At 49.3% G+C, this 20,772-nt stretch overlaps 1 protein-coding gene across 2 annotated transcripts in view; it reads left to right on the plus strand.

The window, feature by feature from the left end:
* Positions 1-18,977, plus strand: part of MAPKAPK5 (MAPK activated protein kinase 5) — a 28,787-nt gene extending 9,810 nt beyond the window's left edge. Inside the window, exons 5-14 of one of the 2 annotated variants that reach the window (XM_056107148.1) lie at positions 1,144-1,256; positions 3,750-3,835; positions 4,641-4,736; positions 4,919-4,999; positions 8,761-8,948; positions 11,214-11,334; positions 14,189-14,319; positions 14,940-15,061; positions 16,041-16,145; positions 18,589-18,977. In XM_056107148.1, the coding sequence (XP_055963123.1) occupies positions 1,144-1,256; positions 3,750-3,835; positions 4,641-4,736; positions 4,919-4,999; positions 8,761-8,948; positions 11,214-11,334; positions 14,189-14,319; positions 14,940-15,061; positions 16,041-16,145; positions 18,589-18,683 (1,138 nt within the window). In that variant the 3' untranslated portion in view covers positions 18,684-18,977. The remainder of the gene's footprint in view (positions 1-1,143; positions 1,257-3,749; positions 3,836-4,640; positions 4,737-4,918; positions 5,000-8,760; positions 8,949-11,213; positions 11,335-14,188; positions 14,320-14,939; positions 15,062-16,040; positions 16,146-18,588) is intronic. The other variant, XM_056107149.1, reaches the window with a different exon arrangement.
* The last annotated feature ends 1,795 nt before the right edge of the window (positions 18,978-20,772 follow it).

Genomic DNA, 20,772 nt, shown 5'->3' on the forward strand with positions numbered 1-20,772 from the left:
GTCTAGTCTGGCGTTCCTTAAGCTTTTGTTTGTTTGTTTTGGGCCACACCTGGCGATGCTCAGCCGTACTCCAGGCTCCACACTCAGGGCTTACTCCTGACAGTGCTTGGGGGAACCCTAGGGGTGCCTTGGGATTGAACCCCGGTTGACTGCATGCAAGGCAAGTACCCTACACACTGTACAATCACTCTGGCCCTGACATTCCTTTTAAAGGAAGAAATCAGGCTGGAGAATAGTACGGGAGATAATGCCTTGCATGCCGCCAACCCCAGCGTGATCCCCAGCACCACGGCACAGAGCCGGCAAGAGCTAAGCACCGCTGGATGTGGCCCCCGAACAGAAAATGCTTAGCAAGCCCACTGGTGACATTTGAATACATTTGGGGATACTGAGTGTGAACCTTTAGTCATAGTGGCGTGGTGACCCCAAGAGAGGCACTGAGAAACTGTTGCTAGCTACGGCTGGGGAGGTGACATGTCGTAGAGCTATGTGGGGGTGAGGACCTGAAGGAACTGCCGTCTCCTTGGTGGGGAAAGAAGTGGGATTTGTGAAAACAATGGGAAATAGACGATTATTTCTGGGAGCTTCTCTGTTGGTGAAAGCATTTGGATGGAAGTTGGAAACGTTTATATCAAAGATGGATACCAAATTTAGATTTTTTTTTTTAGAACTTGAGAAGTATTTCTCTTAGAAACTGTAACCCTCTCCAGTTCTTGCTGGGCATTTTGTGGACCACATAGAAAACTTAAGTTGAATGAGGCAGGGAGTGGAGAGACATACGTCCCGGGCAGGAGAATGAATGACTGGGACAGCCCAGCACACATGCCCCCTCTGTAGGGGCAGACTGCTCAGGCGCAGTACTCAAGACAAATGTGAAACACAGCACTTCGAAGAGCACTAGTAAGTCAAGTATGGAGTCTTCTAAAGAAGGGATCATTGTCTTGTCTTCAGGGTGAAGTGTTTTAGTGTCGTGGGAAGCCTTAGGTGATGGCTATTCTTTGTCCGGCGTGCCCCCTGGGCAGCGACTGGGCCTTCAGCTCTCAGAGGCTGTGCAGGGCTAGACGGGTGCAGGTATCTCTAGGTTAGCTACTTAATGTTTCCAGTTTTTTTTTTAAACTTACCAAATCAAATGCTTTCAAACAGGGCTCGACTCTTAATTGTAATGGAGATGATGGAAGGGGGAGAGCTATTTCACAGAATCAGCCAGCACCGGCACTTTACAGAGAAGCAAGCCAGCCAAGTAACAAAGCAGGCAAGTTACCCCGGGTACCAGCCAAACTGCCAACTGTGTTGGTTAACGAGCACAATTTCATGGGTGGGGAATAAAAGAAAGCTTGAAGAAAAGTTCTATTTGATCTCTCATTGCCTGCTTTGTTATGTGATCAGAAAAGATGCTAACAGGAGAAATGACTCCTTTTAACGCCTGGGCGGGGGTGGGGGGGGTTGTGGACCGACCTTTTCCCTGTCAGTTGTTCGCCCATTGTAAGACTCAAGTAAATTCCCGAAGAAAGGGAACCTCGTTCCGGATCCCCTTGTGGACTGCAGATACCTTTAGACTTAATCACTTCCAAGAACTGTTCTTGGGCTTTGAGATAAAATGCTGCCGGTATCACCTGAAAGATTGGTGTAAAATATGTTTTAGAATCACTGTATCTAAGTTACTCTATGAGTTACAATTCTCATATTTCTGAAGATTTTCGTATGCTGAGGTTTTTATAATTCTGAGCATTTTCTGTTTCTGTTTTCTCCATTTTGACCTTACATTTTATCACCTGATAAATAATTTATGTGACAGAGCCTGTGTTCAGGAAAGGCAAACAGGAAGCATAATTCAATTGATTCTTTTTGTTTGGAGGCCATACCCAGTGGTGCCCAGGGCTCACACCTGGGTCTGTGCTCAAGAATCACTCCTGGCAGGGCTCAGGGAACCATGTGGTGCTGGGGATCAAACCCAGGTTAGCTGCGTGCAAGGAAAGTGCCTTAACTGCTAAACTATCTCTCTGACCCTGGGTTATTCTTTTGTTCTTAATCTCGGAGTAGCCCCTGCCCAGAGCCACTAGGTATGGTCCCAGTCCCTCCTTACCCACTCCTTGAGGCCAAGGTGGGACACAGACACACACACACACACACACACACACACACACACACACACACACACACACACACACACACCCCTCTCGAAGGAAAGTGGGAAGGAATTTTCCTTGAGTTTTTAGCATTTTTTGAGATTTGGAATGCCAAGACAATTCCACACCAAGAGCTAAAGAAGAGATAGAACTTAGTGTTTAGGTGTTTTGTTTTTGTTTTGTTTTTTAACTTTTGGGCTGGAGCGATAGCACAGCGGGTAGGGCGTTCGCCTTACAAGCGGCCAACATGGCCGACCCGAGTTCGATTCCTCCGCCCCTCTCGGAGAGCCCGGCAAGCTACCGAGAGTATTCGATATGCCAGACACAGTAACAACAAAGTCTCCAATGGAGACGTTACTGGGCCCGCTCGAGCAAATCGACGATCAACGGGAGGGGCCTTTTTTAACTTTTAAATGACTTCTTGTAGTTTTTTCAAATATTAAAACTAAAGGATGCACTGAGAATCTAAAAACAAACCCTTTGGCCAAAGCAATAGTACCGTGTGTAGGGCACTTGCCTCGCACATGCCAACCTGGGTTCAATCCTCCGAGCCCACCGGGAATGATTCCTGAGCGCAGCCAGGTGTGGCCCTCCTGTCTCCTCCCTCCCGAAATAACTTTCAAGCCGACCTAAACAGCAACGTTTCCAACTGGTGGAGGAAAACCAGGACAGCGGGTGCAGAGGTGCCCTTCATTGCTTTTGGCTTTTTTCTGAAGGCAGAGCTGAAAGCTGCCCCCCCCCCCCCCCCCGTTGTTCCCCTCTGGGGCTGTGGTGCTGACGCAGCACTCTCTCCTGGGGCTCGAACAAATGGCTCGTTCCCCATTTTGTCCAGGATCTCACCTCAGTCTATCCCGACGAGGGATGGACTTTCTGGCATATTTTCCATTGTGTGTAATATAAAACAGATCGCAGATAAGTATTTTCACCTCTTCTTTCTACGTCTTGATAGCTAAAGTCTTAATTTCTCTTTAAAATTGAAAACCAAGGGCCAGAGAGATCACTGAGCAGGCTAAGCCAATGCGAAGTACATGCCAGATGCAAACCCACCACAGCCTTAGTTGACTTAAGGATCAGTTTTCAGTATCCTGCAGGCTTTAAACTAGGGCTATTTTCCAGTTAAATATTCTGGGTTTTCTGGACATCTCCAAACTCTACAGTATTAACATCCAGTAGGAGCACATCAGATTGAATGGGAGTGTAACATAGAAGCTGTCTAAGCGCGACTAACAGAAACACTAACACAGAACGCTCAACCAGCAGCAACAGCTCAGTAAACCCTCGGACAGGGACTTAATGTCCCCATGGTGAGATACAATTTGCACAAATTTCCTCTTTCTGAAGGAGTTTTTTTGAGCATTCTGTTAGCCATTTGGTGGTAATAGCAATATAAAATAAATATTACGGGCCTGTGATGGGGGCAGACTTGAAGGGTGTTTGGGAAACGGAGACAGTGGTGGTGGGATACTGGGGTTAGAATGTTGAATGCGGGTAGCGAATCATCATGAGCGGCTTTGTAAACCATGGTGTCTCAATACAGTGGGAACAGTACAATAGAATAGAGTCGGCGCCTTCGAGTTCCCTTTTCTGAGACATGGTTGCTCGCTTATGTCCTTTTGCAGATAGCTTTGGCTCTACAGCACTGTCACTTGTTAAACATTGCACACAGAGACCTCAAGCCTGAAAATCTGCTCTTCAAGGATAACTCTTTGGTAAGAAACTCGTATCTCATTTCGAACTGCCACTCTGAAGTTCTTTCAGGAGCGCTCGTGTGAGTCCTGACCCACACGAGGCTTCAGGCCAGAGCCTCAGACGGCTTCTGTTCCTCGCGTCGCTTGCCGGGAGCTCAGTGGAATTGGGCCATAGGCCTGGTGGTGTTCGTCCTGGATACTCATACCTATTTATTGGACCTAAGATTTTGGATGTTTGGGGACATCACTTTCCTTTGGGAAGGGACAGGAATTTAAGCGATGTTACATATGAATATGAACCGTGATGGTAGTGTTTGCGGTAAAGCTGGGTGAGGGGTTTCTTCTCTTTGGTCCCGACCGCTGCCATGTGCTCCGTGTCCACCGAGTGAGTTGCTCTGCGGCCTCTGCTGGAGCAAAGCAGCATCCCACAGTGATGAGTCATGATGATCAAGAGATAAGAGTCAGGGGACATTTGATTAATTTGGATTTCGGTATTTTTACCAATCATCTGGATGTAATTGGGGGGGGGGGTTGTTGTTACCGTTTTTTGGGCCACACCTGGTGGTACGTAGGGCTTACTCCTGGCTTTGTGCTTGAGGGACCAAATGGGGTGCCAGGAATCGAGCCCAGATTAGCTGCGGGCAAGGCAAATGCCCTACCCACTGTGCTGTCACTCCAGCCCAAACTGCTGAGCCTAGTTCCTGAGGCCACTCCAGTGGTGCCACATGAGTCATTGTCTCCAGACCGCAAGGGAGGCTGCCCCTGGGTTTTCCTTTAATGCCTACTGAGAACTCTGGAGAAATCACTCTCGTTGGTTTTCCTTTAGGATGCCCCGGTGAAGTTGTGTGACTTCGGGTTTGCCAAAATTGACCAAGGTGACTTGATGACGCCCCAATTCACCCCTTATTATGTAGCACCTCAGGTGAGCATTGGCTGTCTCTGCACCCCCAGGCTGCTGTCTCCTCGGCTCCCTTCTGTTCTGTAGCACAAGTAGGAGCATCAGCTCGTCTCAGAGGGAAAGGCAGCCCTCAGTACTCTGTCTCTTCGTGTCGGGGGGCGTTCGTGTGACCTCCAGCAAATCGTTCCCTTTGTTCTGACCCTCAGGTACTGGAGGCGCAGAGAAGGCATCAGAAGGAGAAGTCTGGCATCATACCTACCTCACCAACACCCTACACCTACAACAAGGTAGGAGAGGCCCCTCCGCTCCTGCGAGCCTTTGGGGGCCTGCCGGGAATGGGGCTGATTCATTCTCAAAGGCTGCAGGCAGATTCCTGTCTGATGAACTCTGAACTATGCAGTAACTATGCAAAAAGCGTCTTTCTAGTTTAGGTTTTGCATATTTATTTGGCTTTTGCAGCAGGGTCTGAGGGTCCCAAAGCTCTGAGTAGCTAAGGGGAGGAACGGTGCTGCTGGGCAGCTGCAGGCTGCATCAGGGTATAAATGCCAAGAGAGGGGGTCCAGAGTGGCAGAGAGGCTGTGGGCCAGCTACTGAACCCACTCCAGAGGGTTCCAGTTCCTCTTCCCCGACCCCAGCACCCAGACTGCTCTGTCCCTCAGGAGCCTGCACCAGCAGAGACCTCAGGACCCGCCATCATGACGTCTTCCTCCCCTTCCCTCTTCCCCTCCCCTTCCCTCCCCTTCCCTTCCCTTGTTTCTGGATGGGATGCACACCTGGTGGTGCTCAGGAGTCACTCCTAGCTCAGCAGTCCGGGAACACTGCTGGTGGTGCTCGGGAGACCATACGGGGTGCTGGGGATCGAACCTGGGTCAGCCAAGTGCCAGGCCAGTGCCCTACCTGCTATAGTGTCGCTCTAGTCCTTACTATTTCTTTTTTTATGTCTTTTCTCCCCCTGTTATTTAGTGATTCTAAACTAATTAGCGTTGCAACTCATAAAACTACACTTCAGGGACTGGAAATATGACTCAAAAGGGTAGAGCACAGTCCTGGCACGGAGAGACTGTAAGTTAGAAGCCCTGCACCGTGTGACACTCAACACTGCAAGGTCTGGCCTGAGACCCCATGGCCCCCAGGCCTCGGGGCACAGCTCCGTGTGACTCCCCAGTAAGGAAAGTGGGGAAACACACTGTAGATAGTATATGGGTGTGTGTAGCACTCTGGATACAGCGGGACTGTGTGAACACTCCTTGCTTCTCCTGTACATTGCATAAGATGTGATTGCATTTTTACAAATGAATATGTTAATGTAATTGAATTCTTTTTGGTAGTGCTGGAAATTAAACCCAGAGCCTCTCATATGTAAGGCATATGCTGTGTCGCTGAGGTACATTTGCCTGACCCCCTTTGAAAATACATTTTCTTTTCTTTCTTTTTTTTATATATAGGAGTGATAGCACAGTGGTAGGGCGTTTGCCTTGCATGCAGCCAACTTGGCCGACCTGAGTTCGATTCCTCCACCACACTTGGAGAGCCCGGCAAGCTACCGAGAGTATCTTACCCGCACAGCGAAGCCTGGCAAGCTACCCATGACATATTTGATATGCCAAACACAGTAACAACAAGTCTCACAATGGAGACATTACTGGGCCCGCTCGAGCAAATTGATGAACAACGGGAGGACAGTGCTATATAGGAGTACTGCTATTTATTCAGCCACTGATTAGCTGATTGAATTGGGCATGAACTCCATCTTACCTTTTTTTTCCATTTTTTATAATTTTATTTATTGGATCACCGTGAGAGTAGTTACAAAGCTTTCGGGTTTAAGTCTCAGTCATACAATGAAACACCCGTACCTTCACCAGTGCCCATTCTCCACCCCCAAAAGCCCCAGTATCCCCCCATACCAAACCCTCCCCCTACCTGTGGGGCAGATGATTTCCACATTACTCTCTCTCTACTTTGATTGCATTCGATATTTTGACACCAGACCCACCATGTTTGAAAATACATTTCCTTTTCTAGGAAAAGGGGCTGTGGGCCCAGAGGTGCGCTCTGTTCGGCAGCATGCTGTTTGTCAGGCCGCCTAGACTTGCCCTTTAGTTTTGGTTTGGGGCCCAGCCTGTGGTGTCGAGGGGCGGCTCCCAGACTGTGTGGAGACTGGGATTGCTCCTGGGTGCTCAGGAGAACGTGGGCAAGTGCGGGCCGGCAGCTCTAGCTGCTCGTAAAAGTAACTGCTACGCCCGCTGTCCTTGGTAGGTGAGTGAATTTTTTTTTAACTTTTTTACAATTTTTTAAAAATTATTTTACAATCTCTTTTTTTAAAAAAAATTTTTATTAATTTTTATTAGTGAAACACCATGAGATACAGTTGTAGATTTACAAATTTTTGTGCTTGGGTTTCGATTATACAATGATCGAATACCCATCCCTCCACGAGTGCCCATTATCCACCACCATGGATCCCAGTATCCCTCCCACACCCATCCCTCTCATCCCACCCCGCCTCTGTGGCAGGGCATTCCCTTTTGTTCTCTCTCTCCTTCTGGGTGTTGTGGTCTGCAAAAGAGGCATTGAGACAATCTCTTTAAAATTGCTTTCCTTACATGCTAAGTGATGGTTTCCTATGTGTGTGTATGTGTGTGCGCGCGAGAGAGAGCATATTGGGCTTTGAGTACAGCACCTTGTGTGTGAAATGGCTCCTGGAACTTTTTGTGGGTCCTTGTGATGCCCAGGATTGAAATTGGGGCTCTTACGTGCAAAATATGCGTGCTTCAGCCCTGCTGCTCCATCTTCCTAGCCCTGTTTGAGGCATGGAGAAAGGCCCCAGTGTGAGCCACACCCTTCCTGGTGACTATTCTCGGCTCTGTGTTCAGAAGTGACCCTGATGGTGCTTGTGGAACCATATGTGGGGACCCCAAGAACCCACATGCAAAGCAGGTGCCCCAATCCCGCCCTGTCTCTTTGCCCACCCTCCTCCCCCAGCCTTTCTTTCTGTTTTGTTTTCATTTGGGGGCCATACCCAGAGGTGCTCAGGACTTACTCCTGGTCCTGCAATCCGGGGTCACTCCTGGCGGGGCTCTAGGAACTTTCTGGTGTGCAGGGAATTGAACCCGGGTCAGGTGTATGCAAGACCACGCCCTTCCCGCTGTCCTGCTGATCACTCCAGTCCCTGCTTGCCCCCTTGTTAAGGTTCCTCTTCCCCTGGTGGGCTTTGAGTTCAGCACTTTGAGTCTCACAGCACGAATTGTTGTCTGCGGGTGTCTGTGAGTGTAATGTCAAACACGGGAACATCCAGACCTCCCTCAGGGCGAGCGCAGCTGGCGAGGTGCCGGGAGCCAGGGCAGGTCTTTGGGTGCCTGCAGGAGACACTAGAACTATCAGTTTCTGAGGCGGGGAGGGTGGATTTGACTAAATGGGGCTCCTTTATTAATCACGCCTTTGACAAGCAGTATTTGGGGTCGTCTTCATTCCAGAGTATGTTCCCCAGGAATGGGGTCTGGCCTTGCAGGGGGCACTGTGGACAGGAACGCTTACATGCCTCTCCTGCATCTCTGCGAAACACTCTGGCTGGGCCTTCGGAGCTGCTGGTGCTGTTTCTCTGGGTTCAGCCTGCCTGTCTGACTTGCTCCGTTCTTGCGTCCTGGTCCGCCCGGCTTGACGGCACATGTCCTAGCCAGTGGCCTCACATCCCGTTATTTCTGTGGCTGGGAAGAAAGTATTCTCCACCCACAGCCAGAGGTCAGATAAGAGCTTCAGCTTCATCAGTACGAATCCAAATGACTCTTGAGCCTCAGAGTGGCCTTGGGTGCTGCTATTTATATTTTTTTATATCTCTCAGTAGACTTGTCTATGATATGTGTATACATGTATGTATGTATGTATGGAATTGGGGGCATATAAAAAGACGGAGAGGAAAGCCCATTCCCGTGCACGTGTGGAGCCTCTGCATTGTCCACTGCGTGACTCTTGGGGTCTGTTGGGGGCCAGCCCCGGGCCTTGTGTCAGGACTGTCACAGCTCAGAGTGACGTGGCCCTTTCCTTCCAGAGCTGTGACCTGTGGTCACTGGGTGTGATCATCTACGTGATGCTGTGCGGGTACCCACCCTTCTACTCCAAACACCACAGCCGGACCATCCCGAAGGACATGCGGAGGAAGATCATGACGGGCAGTTTCGAGTTCCCGGAGGAGGAGTGGAGCCAGATCTCGGAGATGGCCAAGGACGTGGTGAGGAGGTGAGCACCCGGCGGGACAGCTTCGGAGCCTCACCCTCGCCGGCGTGGTGGGAGTCAGTGTCCGCCTCAGTAAAATGGGGCTTGGATTCCTTTTTTCCCCCTCCCTTTTCTGGGTCACACCCAGTGGGCCTCAGTTTACTCCTAGCTTTATGCTCAGCAGATCACTTCTGGTGAGCCCGGGGGCCCAGGCGGGGTGCAGGGGTTGAGCCTGGGGGCTTTGCTTCTTGTTTAGTTCTTAGAGTGTTTCTGGAGTGGGAACCCAGGTCCATGCAGGAGCCGTTGCACTGCATGCCCTCACCTGGTGGCCAGTCCCTCGGGGTTTGTCCGACTCTGAGAGGAGCTGGGTGCTGAGATGGCCATCCTGGCAGCGTGTGAAAGTGCGGGTTCGGGCCTGCTCCAGCCTTCCCAGCTCCGTCATCAGCCCACAGCGAGCGGGCCTGGGTAGGAAATCTGACCTTCATTAGAGGAATTTCTGCTTTTTCTCCCCTCCCGTGTGGAAGGCTTGGCTGCCAAGGACTTGTGCACTGTGCTGGTGTTTCCACGACTCACCGAGCACTTCCTCCTGCTCCAGTTTAACTTTTTCCACTTCTAATGGAATGAAAATTATCATTAAAGGAGCAGTATTTGGAAAGCATCTCCTGATAGTACAGTGATCTCTCTGGAGGTTACTGTGTTTCAAAAGTGAGCCTGTATTGAGGTTGAGGGGTCTGCTTAAGTGAAAAAGGAAGTGGTGGGCCCAGAGCAATGGTACAGTGGGGAGGGCATTTGCCTTGCATCCAGCTGACCCGGGTTCAATTTCCGGCATCCCATACGGACCCCTGAAGACTGCCAGGAGTGATTCCTGAGTGCAGAGTTAGGAGTAAACCCTGAGCATCGCTGGGTGTGACACACAAAAGCCTAAACATATATATATGGACTGGAGCGATAGCACAGCGGTAGGGCGTTTGCCTTGCACACAGCCAACATGGCCGACCCGAGTTCGATTCCTCCGCCCCTCTCGGAGAGCCCGGCCAGCTACCGAGAGTATCTCGCCCGCACGGCAGAGCCTGGCAAGCTCCCCGTGACGTATTCGATATGCCAGACACAGTAACAACAAAGTCTCCAATGGAGACGTTACTGGGCCCGCTCGAGCAAATCGATGAACAACGGGAGGACCGTGACCGTGATATATATATATATATATATATATATATATATATAATTTTTATTTGTTTTATAAAGGAACTGGTTTCCAAAATTTGTGAGGAACAAAGAAGATTGTGAGGATCAAAACTTGGGAAAGTGGAGGCAGTGATGACACCCTCATTTGTCTTCCATGCTCTTTTCTAGCCACTCAGCCAAAACTTGCATCTCCTTATGTGGGTCTGGGTTGTGTGGAAGGTGTTTTCTGTCCCCTGAGTGCCATCGGTTACCTTCTTGGAGCCTTGGGATGCTTTTCCGAACAGTCCTTCAGAACCGGAAAGGGCGAGTAGGCACGCTGCCCTGACGGGCTTTGGAAGGAGGTGCTGGTAGTGAGCGGGGAGACGCGGTGGTGGCTGGCACAGGCAGGTAGAGCAGTGGTGCTCTCTCAGCTCAGGAGACCAGCTGGGACGCGGGGGTGGAGCCCTGCTTGGCCGTGTGCAAGGCAAATGCCCGCCCCCGGGTTTTACCATAAGTTTCAACCTAGATTTTCAGAGCTGCATGAGCCCCTCAGCTAATTTTTTAGCTCCTCGTTGCCAAATGAGAGCTTCGAGTAGCCCGCGTTCTCTTTTTTTTTTTTTTTTTTTTGAGCGTGTTCTCTCTCTCTCTCCCCCTCCACACTTTCAAAAACCCTCCAAATAAAAAAAAAATTTAATTTTCTTTTTTTTTTTTTTCCCCTTTATTTTATTTTATTTTTTTTAAAGTTGTAGATTTACAATTTTTTGTGCTTTGGTTTCAATTATACAATGATCAGATACTAATTTTCTTTTACTTAAAAAAAATTAATACAGAGCTTCGACCTCAGGACTGCCTTATTCAAAGGAGGTCTTAGTGTGAAGCATCACTGGAATATAAAGTCTTTTTGTGCTGTTTGTCCGTGTCGTGGTGGACAGACCGCCTTGGGATTCAGGCCCCCTAGCAGGTGGCCAGGGTCTCGAACGGCACCCCTGCCTTGCAGATGGAGGCCCCGGCTTGGGGTGGGGGAGCCATCGAAAGGCTGAGGCTGAAGAGAGCGTTAGAGACAGATGCCTGGGCGCCCCTGAGAGGCCAGTTTGTAACCCCACCCTCTGGCCTTTCCCGCCACAGGCTTTTGAAGGTCAAGCCGGAGGAAAGACTGACTATCGAGGGGGTGCTGGACCACCCTTGGCTGAACTCAACCGAGGCCTTGGATAACGTGCTCCCCTCTGCCCAGCTGATGATGGATAAGGTTTGGATGCTGCTTATTCGGCGGCCCGAGGGCCGTGTTGAGGAGGAGTGGGGCTCGGTCTGGGGAGGGTTCAAGCCTTCCCAGAAGGAAAACATCTCCCAGACAGAGCTGAATCCTGTTTACATCTCTTCTGTGGGAGAGGGGCGCAGATCAGAGTGACACTCTCCTGCCCCCCTCCCCCCCAGCCCGAAAAGTGCAAACAGATTGATTAACAGAACTAACAAGGGGCGTCTTAGACAGCTCTGCGCACCTCATTTGCTTTGGATGCGGCAAGAATCCAGAAAAAGGAGAGCATCTCTGAGGGACTTCTCACCTTAGAAGAGACTGGCGAGCCCCAGGGCAGTGCCCGAACTCTTGCACTTGAGGTGTCCTGAAAGAATTCCAGCAGACAGCCTGAGTGCCCACTGTGGCAAACTGTATGAGAACACACACACACACACACACACACACACACACACACTCCTGTTCTGACATTCCTGGCAGTCTTCAGGGGACCATGTGGGATGCCAGGAATTGAACACACACACACACACACACACACACACACACACACACACACACACACACACACATGCACGCACGCACGCATGCACTCCTATTCTGACACTCCTGGCAGTCTTCAGGGGACCATATGGGATGCCAGGAATTGAACCCGGATCAGCGCCTGTTCTGTTTCTCCCCCTTGAAAGCAGAGTGACTGGTCTTGGGCAGATACAGTAGAGCAGCTTAGATGTTTCCCGGGGTGAACTGGGGAACCACACCCATGGGAGACCAAACCCAGCCATGTTCAGGGCTGACTCGACTCTGCTCGAGGCTCAATCCTGGCAGTGCTCAAGGACCCGTGTGTGGTGCTGGAAATCCAACCAGGGTTGGCTGTTTGCAAGGCAAGTGTCCAAAGCCCTGTGGCATCTCTCTGGCCCCAGCAGCAGAGAGGTGGTTTTTTTTTGTTTTTTGTTTTTTTTTTTATAATTTTATTTATTGAATCACTGTGAGAGCAGTTACAAAGCTTTTAAGTCTCAGTCATACAATGAAACACCCGTACCTTCACCAATGCCCATTCTCTACCACCAAAATCCCAGGATACCCCCATCCCACACTCTCCCCCTATCTGTGGGGCAGATGATTTCCACATTACTCTCTCTGTACTTTGATCACATTCAGTATTTTGACACCAGACCCACCATTCTTATTTGGGATTTTACCCCAACACTCAGATCTGCTGAAAAGGCAACAGGAGACAATTTGTTTTCTATTGCTGGTTATGAATAACATATGATGTCAGGTGGCTGCAGTAGTGGCCGTGCAATTTTGAAATTCTGAAATTTTAACAAATCTGGAGGGATTTCTACCAAAACCTGCTGGGTTCTGAGATTTGTTCCTGAGTCTCTGGGATTATGGCCATTAAGCAGCTTTGTCAGGAGCCAGAAAGGCCGTTTGTGGGCAGCAACTCAGGGTCTCATTGGGATGAGGTGGAAAGGGCCAGCTCCACCCCCATCCCGTGAGGCTCTGCGTGTCTCGTCACTGAAGGCCCAAACCTGACTGTCCAGTGGCCCCTGGAGGATGGCGGCCACTGAGCCGCCCAGTAGGAGCAGGCGGAGGGACAGTACCCTTCCCCTCTGGGGTGGCCCGGCAACACTGACATACTGTGGGGTCCGGATGCATTTCTGCCAAAAGCCACTAGGCTCCAAGATTTGTTTCTGAGTCTCTGGGATCATGGCCGTTAAGCAGCTTGATCAGGAGCCAGAAAAGCAGCAGAGAGTTTTGAGGCAAGACTTTCCCTTGGAAAGGTAGAGCGGTGCCCTGCAGACGAGAGGGTTTGCTAGCCGCAGATTTGCACAGTCATCTAAAAATGGGAGGCAGCTCTAAGGAGAGGGCTAGGATAGTGACCAGTTGAAGAGGAAGTTTCACTTTTGGTGACTGCTTAGATCCATGGGGCCACTGGGAACCCTGACGGTAACCATTACCACGTAGAGGAAAGTCAGGAATTCCCTGATGTGTGGGGAAAGGGACGGCTTTTTGGTGGTCGTGATTTTTGGTGGTGATGGGGTTTTTTTTGTTTTGTTTTGTTTTGGGGCTACAGCAAGCAATGGTCAGGGCTTGCTCCTAGCTCTGTGCTCATGGATCACTCCTGGCAGGCTCAGGGGACCATACGTGGTGTCAGGGCGCGAACCTGGTCTGGCTATGGAAAGTCCTACGCGCCGTGTTATCGCTCCAGCCCTCTTGTGCTTTGGTTTGGTTTGGTTTGGGCTGAGGCCATACACGAGTGTTCAGGGGATCGTGCCCTTGATCAAACCCAGACCTGCCTGCAGTGCGCATGCTCCAGCCCTCGGTGCCATCTCCTGTGCCCTGGAGGGGAGCTTTTAGTTTTCAGGATTGAGGTGTAGGATCAGAGTGTGTGACCAAGGGGCCAAAGCCGTGAGTATTACCAGCTAAGAAGTGTGAAAAAGAATGAGCAGATGAGAAAATCAATGCTGAGAGTTCCCTTGGTTGGCGCGTTGGGGAAAGATGAGCTGGGAGGATTGAATCCTGGGCAGCTGTGTGCAGAGTAAGCGCCCTCCCTGCTCGGTGCTTAACGCCATCAGCCCCCGGGTTAGTATTTTTCACTTGAGCTTTTGCCTCCTGCAGGGAAGAAAGGCTCCACTCTCGGCTTCTGATCAGCCTCATCCTCCCGGGGCCCGTCATGTCTTAGATCCTGCTAATGCCAGGTCCTTCGCTGTCTTGGGATTTGTGTGCTGCTGGCACGAGAGGGAAACTGCCCGCCTGGTCCTTTCGGCCTTTTCTCTCCACTCACCGAGACTGGTTTTTAGGTGCCTGGATATGTATGCGGAAAACTGACCCCAGTGTTTGCGCGCAGGCCGTGGTGGCGGGGATCCAGCAGGCGCACGCGGAGCAGCTGGCCAACATGCGCATCCAGGACCCCAAGGTCAGCCTGAAGCCCCTGCACTCCGTGAACAACCCCATTCTCCGAAAGAGGAAGCTGCTCGGGTAACTAAGCCGCTTTCGTGATGGGTCTGGCTGAGGGCTGGGGTGGAGATGGTCAGCACAGGTCTGCCCTTCTCCTGCTTCTTAAGGGGTGGAGAGAAGAGACTGCATCAGAAAGAGGAGGTTCATTATTTAAGTTATTTTCTTAGGGGCTGGAGTGATAGCAGATCGGGTAGGGCGTTTGCCTTGCACGCAGCCAACCCGGGTTCCATTCCCAGCATCCCATAGGGTCCCCTGAGCACCGCCAGGGGTAATTCCTGAGTGCAGAGCCAGGAGTAGCCCCTGTGCACTGCCAGGTGTGACCCAAAAAGCAAAAAAAAGTTATTAACTTAAAAAGTATGTTGCCCTCAAAAACAAACCAAAAAAAGTATGTTGCCCTCAAGGATTTTTTTGGGGGTGGGGTTGATTTGTTTTCGCTTTGGGCCCCACCAGTGATGCTCAGGCCTCACTCCTGTCTCTGTGCTCACGGTCCACTCCTGGAGGGCTCAAGGGACCATATGGGCTGCCGGTACTGGGAAGTAAACCCGGTTGGATATGTGCAAGGCAGGTTGCCTAGAATTAACAGCTGTTGAAAGTTGGGATTTGGGGTCTTACCTTGCCACCTGTCTCCCAAACTTCTTAAGCACCAAGCCAAAGGACAGCGTTTATATCCATGGCCGCGAGAATGGAGCTGAGGATTCCAACGTTGCCTTGGAGAAACTTCGAGACGTGATTGCTCAGTGTATTCTCCCGCAGGCTGGTAAAGGTCACACCGTTTCTGAATGCTTTGTGTGTGTGTGTGTGTGTGTGTGTGTGTGTGTGTGTGTGTGTGTGTGTGCACGCATGTGCGAGCACACATGCGTTGATCTGGGGTTTCTCATCATTGTGTTATAAAAAAAAAAGATTATATAAATGAGTCTGTGCCCACTAGAAAGTGTAGTAAGTGAGAGAGAACTCAGAAATGTGATAAGTCCTGCCCTTTGGCTTTTATGACATTTTTAGTTTAGGTTTCACATGTTAAATGCAGCTTGTAATTTTGTGTTTCCTTAGTTTGTTATAAGGTACAGGATAAAAGATGGAAAATAGATATCGACAGTGTCAGGTTTTAGGCTGTGAAACGTAATTTTCAGAGCCTGTAGACTACAGGAGTGCCGTAAGTTTGTGCATAAAAAGAAAATGCCTCACTGGGTCAGGAGTCACCGCGGCCCCTGCTCATGTGGCTGGCTCAGTTCTCTACGGCAGGAACACTCTCTTGTATGTTCTCGTGCCACTCGGCATGATGTGTTGGGGTTCTTGGCCAATAAATCCAGATGTTTCAGGGAGCGGGTCAGAAAGCTGCTGCCGGCCAGCCATCCTAGGTTACTTGGCTTTTAAGAGCCCAGTGAGAGCCCAGTGTGCTTCAAAGGATGGATTAAGTAAGAATTGGTGAAAGAAGGGAACCCCTCAGCCTTACATGCTTCCCTGTTTGGGACTTTACAGTTAGCCTGGTATTTTGCTGCCACTGATATCTGACACTCATCCTCCGATGCTGAGACCCAGTCCATCTGAGGGTCCTTCTGAAGCTGGCAGAGTAGAAGAGCTCAAAGACCAGAGGTGGTGGAGGGGTAACGGGGCCGCGGGGTAGGCAGTCTGGTCAGGTTCGCACCTTTGGTCATCATATTTCAACAAGCTGGCTAGGTCCTGTTGCTGATACCAGAAGCTCATGGTACTGGGAAATGAAACATCTTCCTCACCTTTCTCTGCAGGAGAGAATGAAGACGAGAAGCTGAATGAAGTGATGCAGGAGGCCTGGAAGTATAACCGGGAATGCAAACTTCTCCGCGACACTCTGCAGAGCTTCAGCTGGAACGGTAGGTGCCCCCTCATGCCCTCCCGGGTCCAGGCGCACCGTGTGTTCTGCATGTGTAGGTCTCTGGGCCCGCGCTGGGTGAAGGAAGGGGACAGAGGCTCAGCCTCCATGAACTGCCCAGATGTGTCTGGACATTTGATCCTTTTACTTGTTTCTCAGGGTTCAGATAGTCTGTGTGTTGTGGATTCCACACTGGAGAACCCCCACCACTTGGGCCGTGAGGACAGAGTTGGGAGGGCACAGGGGGAGGCCCCAAGTGCAGTCCCTGGCACTTGGTGCTGCGGGCACGCTTCTCTTCTCCTGCGGCCAGACCGCCAGCGTGGCCTCTGCTAAAGCAGTAGCAGCCTGAGATCAGAACCTTCCCTGAGCACGCTGCTCACCATGTCACTGTGAGGAGCAGGGCACTGGAAGGGGAGGGGGCCAGGCATCTTCTCTGCCCATCAGCACGTTCCCACAAGAGCTGTCACCGCTGCTTGGGTCCCCTAGCCCCGAGGCAAACAAGGTCCCAAAGTGCCTTTGTTAGTATCTGATTCTGCAGAGTGAAAAGCTGCAGCTTCGAGGGGAACAAGTGGTTTGACTGCCTTGTCTCACCTGGTTCTTCAACAGGAGAAATCAAAAGCCCTAGTCTGGCCGTGCCTGCAGAGAGTCTCTTCCCTGAGCTTCAGAAAAGATGTCGAGGGGCTGGGGAAAGAGTACAGGGATCAAGGTGCTTGCTCTCTTAGGGTTTGAGCTCCAGCACCCCATATGACCCCTCAGAACCCTGCCAGATGTGATCCCTGAGCACAGAGCATTGCAGGGCGTGGTCCAAAACACAGAAAAGAAAGATGTGGAAATAACAATACAGAAATAAAACGTGATTATTTCATTTTGATGAATTTCCACAAAATGTTCCCCACCCCCGCCTCACCCCCCATATGAGCCCCTAAGGAGAGCATTGGGCGTCTTACAGAACCCGAACCCTGTTTTAGCACTATGCATTCATTGGCCTGGTTTTGTGTTTAATATAAATGGGAACAGACATGTCTGTCTCCTTTGGTGTCTGCTTCTTCTAGTCGACATTGGATTAGCTTCAGCCTTGCTGCTGCCATGTATAGTGGAGCGTCATTCTCCTTATATCAGGGGCTGCTCTGGGGGAATGAGCAGCAGTGGATGATAGGACTGAGAAGGACGAACTTTTAAAGACTCTTAGAGCCAGGAGAGATGCAAGGCTTTGGGTGCATCCGAAGTACCTTCCAGTCCCCTGTGCACTGCCAGGAGTGACTCCCCCCCCCCCAGCATAGGGTCTGAACACCACTGGGTGGTCCCCGCCCCACCCCAAAAAAAAACTTGGAAAAAAAAGACAATTTCCAGTTACAAAATGTAAAAAGTCCTAGGGATGCTGTAGTGAACATTACTGTGTTGCACGTGTGCTTACCTGGAGGGGGGGCTCACCCGGCTCTGCTCGGGAGTGACCCCATCAGAGATCAGGGATCATCCTTGGTGCTGGGGTTAGCCAGGGTCACGGCCGCTGCGGCTATGTGCCGGGCAAGTGCCTTAGCTCCTATACTGTCTCTCTGGCCTGGTGTATTTGAAAATTGCTAAGAGAGTTGATGTCAAAAATTGTCATCACCCAGGGCCAGAGATAGTACAGGGGCGAAGGCACTTGCCTTGGCATGCAGCCAGCCCAGGTTTGGTCCCCAGCACCACGCATGGTCCTCCAAGCACTGCCTGGAATGATCTCTGAGCATAGCAGGGTGTGACCCAAAAAGCCAAAACCAGAAAAGAAACTCAAAGGTTTTGTTGTCAAAAAAAACTTGAAATTCTGTAAGATGCTGAATGTCCTTGCGAGCATCATGCAGTGCATGCAGTTGGATCACTCTGTTGCACACCTGTAGCATAATGTGGTTTGTCAGTTTTAAAACCTAATTTTTTTAAATGGGGGGTGGGGGGAGAGGAGAACAGGCAGCCCATTTCAGTGACCAGGCACCTTGAACCAGCTAAGCTGTGGTGCTGTGGGCCGTCATGCCACCCAAGCTGGTCTTGGCGTCAAAAACTCATTCAGTAACTCTTGTAAGTCAAGCTTTTTTAAAAAATCTTTTCTAGGGCCAAGTGATAGGACAGTGGGTAGGGTGTTTGCCTTGCATATGCCTGGTGGTGCTTGGAGGACCATGTGGTTCCCAAGAAATGTATTTCTTTATGTATTGTGGCTATAAGTCCCTTGTCACACATATGTGTTACCAAAAAAATCATCTCCTTGAATGGTTCCCTTTTTGCTCTTGTAGTGAACTTTGGATTTTAGTAGTAGGTTAGTGGAACAGCCATGTTGCTACCTGAAACACGTGGTTTGCTCTAGTACCAGGGATGGTTCCTCCATTGGTGAGAGTGAATTTGACAGGGCCCAGGGGTATAACTTCAGAAGTCTGTTAATCACCTGGTTTGGAGACTTTTTCTGTCTTGGGTTTCAGGTCGTGGATTCACAGATAAAGTTGATCGACTAAAGCTGGCAGAAATTGTGAAGCAAGTGATAGAAGAACAGACCACATCCCATGAATCCCAATAATGAGAAATCAGACTTTGTTTTTTAATAATTTGAAATATTATTCTTTAATGTATAAAGTAATTTTTATGTAAATTAATAAATCCTAATTTCATTTCCATATTGTTGAAATATGCTGTATACATTTAGATACAGGATTTATTCATAGCATAGTTTATTTGTGTGTTTTAAAGGAAAGTTCAGTTCCTAGAGTTATACTATTTATTACTTTAGGACTGTTTAGTCATATATTTGTAAGATGACAGATGGAATTATCAAGCAAAATTGCTTTATTTGCAATAAAGTATACAAAAATGATGTGCTGGTAGTTGACAAACGATCAACTCTACTGACTTTTCGGCTGTGAGCATTTGGATTAAGTATGGTGGAGTGTGTCTCACTTGCACTGTCTTTCACTCGCATTCTGCATTGACTGTAGATTCGTTCTGGTGCCAAAAGAATTTTGGGGATTCATGTTGCAGACTGCTGGGACTCAGGATGCCAGCTGCCAGGCTGCAGGGGGTGCCCCTACTGCTTAGAGAAAATGGTAAAACCCCTCTGCTGTCAGTTGTTAAAAGGTGTTGGCTTCCTTCCTTCCTCCCTCCCTTCCTCCCTCCTTCCTTTTCTTTCTCTTCTCTTTTTTTCGCTCCTTCCTCCCTCCCTTGTTCCCTTTCTTCCACCAATAGTATCCTACTCTGTGGGGAACAGGGCTCAGACACCTGTACGATCTAGCCCCGAGACTTGTTTTTTTAATCAAGAAGAGCGATAATGGAATACCATCTTTGAAGGAAGAAATGGCAGAGGTGGGCTCAGCAGACACATAGAGGGCTCCACATCCCCCAAAAGTCAAATAAACATTCTCCAGTACACATGGGACATTCTCCAAGATAGACTATACGCCAGGTCACATGTCCTCATAAAATCAAGAATATAGACATTATCAACTACCCTCCCAGACCACGATGCTGTAGAAATAAAAGTTAATCAGAGTCTGGAAAGATAGTACAGTGGGTAGGGTGCTTTCCTTGCATGCAGACAACCTGAGTTCGATCCCTGGCATCCCATATAGTCCCCTGAGCCCCTCGAGAAATAACTTCTGAGTATAGAGCCAGGAGTAATCCCTGAGCACTGCGGGACTGGCCCTAAAACAAAAATATAAATATTTTTTAAAAAGCTACCAGGACAATACAAGTGTTCATTTGAAATAAGAAAAGGCCTGCATAATCTATCTGTACAGCTCAAGCAGCTAGAAAAAGGCCAGCAAAAGGACTCCAAAGCAAGCATAAGAAAATAAAATTTAGAGAAGAAATTAATGAAATGGAAACTGAAAAAACAATTTAAAGAGTTTGACAAACCATTAGCAAGATGCAGGAATGGGGGGAGGTAGAGTGGAGAGAGAGACAGAGAACATTTATGCCAGGAAACTAGAGAACTTAGAAGAAATGGATTCATTTTAGGCTCTATACACTTTTCAAGATTGTATCATCCTTGAAGGAGCACCTGACCAGAGAAATTGCTATCAGAGAAATAAAAATGGAGAACTGGAGTGATAGGACAGCAAGGAGGGCACCTGCCTTACACATGACTGACCTGGGTTCGATCCTTAGCATGCCATATAGTCCACCAAGCAACACCAGGAGTAATTCCTGAGTGTGAACACTGGTGTGATCCAAAGCAACAACAAAAATAATAAAGAAAACCTGTAATCAAAAGTTTAGCCAAAACAATAGCCCAGGCCCAGCTGGATTTAATTAGTAAGTCTTTCAAACCTTTGAAGACCTACTTCAATCCTTCGTAGGCTCTTTCAGAAAGTGGGAGAAACAAATTCGCCCCGTTTCTATGAGGCAAACATCACCGATACCAAAAGCAGACAGACATCACAAAAAAGGGAATACTACACTTATTCCTGATGAACGTATGTGCAAAGATCTTCCAAATATTAGCAAACTGAATCCAGCAATGCGTCAAAAAGATCATATACCATGACCAAGTAGAATTAACCTTGGGATGTAAATATGATTTAATATATATAATACACCATATCAGTACAAGGAAAAGTAAATATCAATAGGTGCAGAGAAGCCTTTGACAAGATCAGTACCCACTCATGCTA

Source organism: Sorex fumeus, unplaced genomic scaffold (assembly GCF_029834395.1).
Source record: "Sorex fumeus unplaced genomic scaffold, SorFum_2.1 ptg000155l, whole genome shotgun sequence".
Lineage (NCBI taxonomy): Eukaryota > Metazoa > Chordata > Mammalia > Eulipotyphla > Soricidae > Sorex > Sorex fumeus.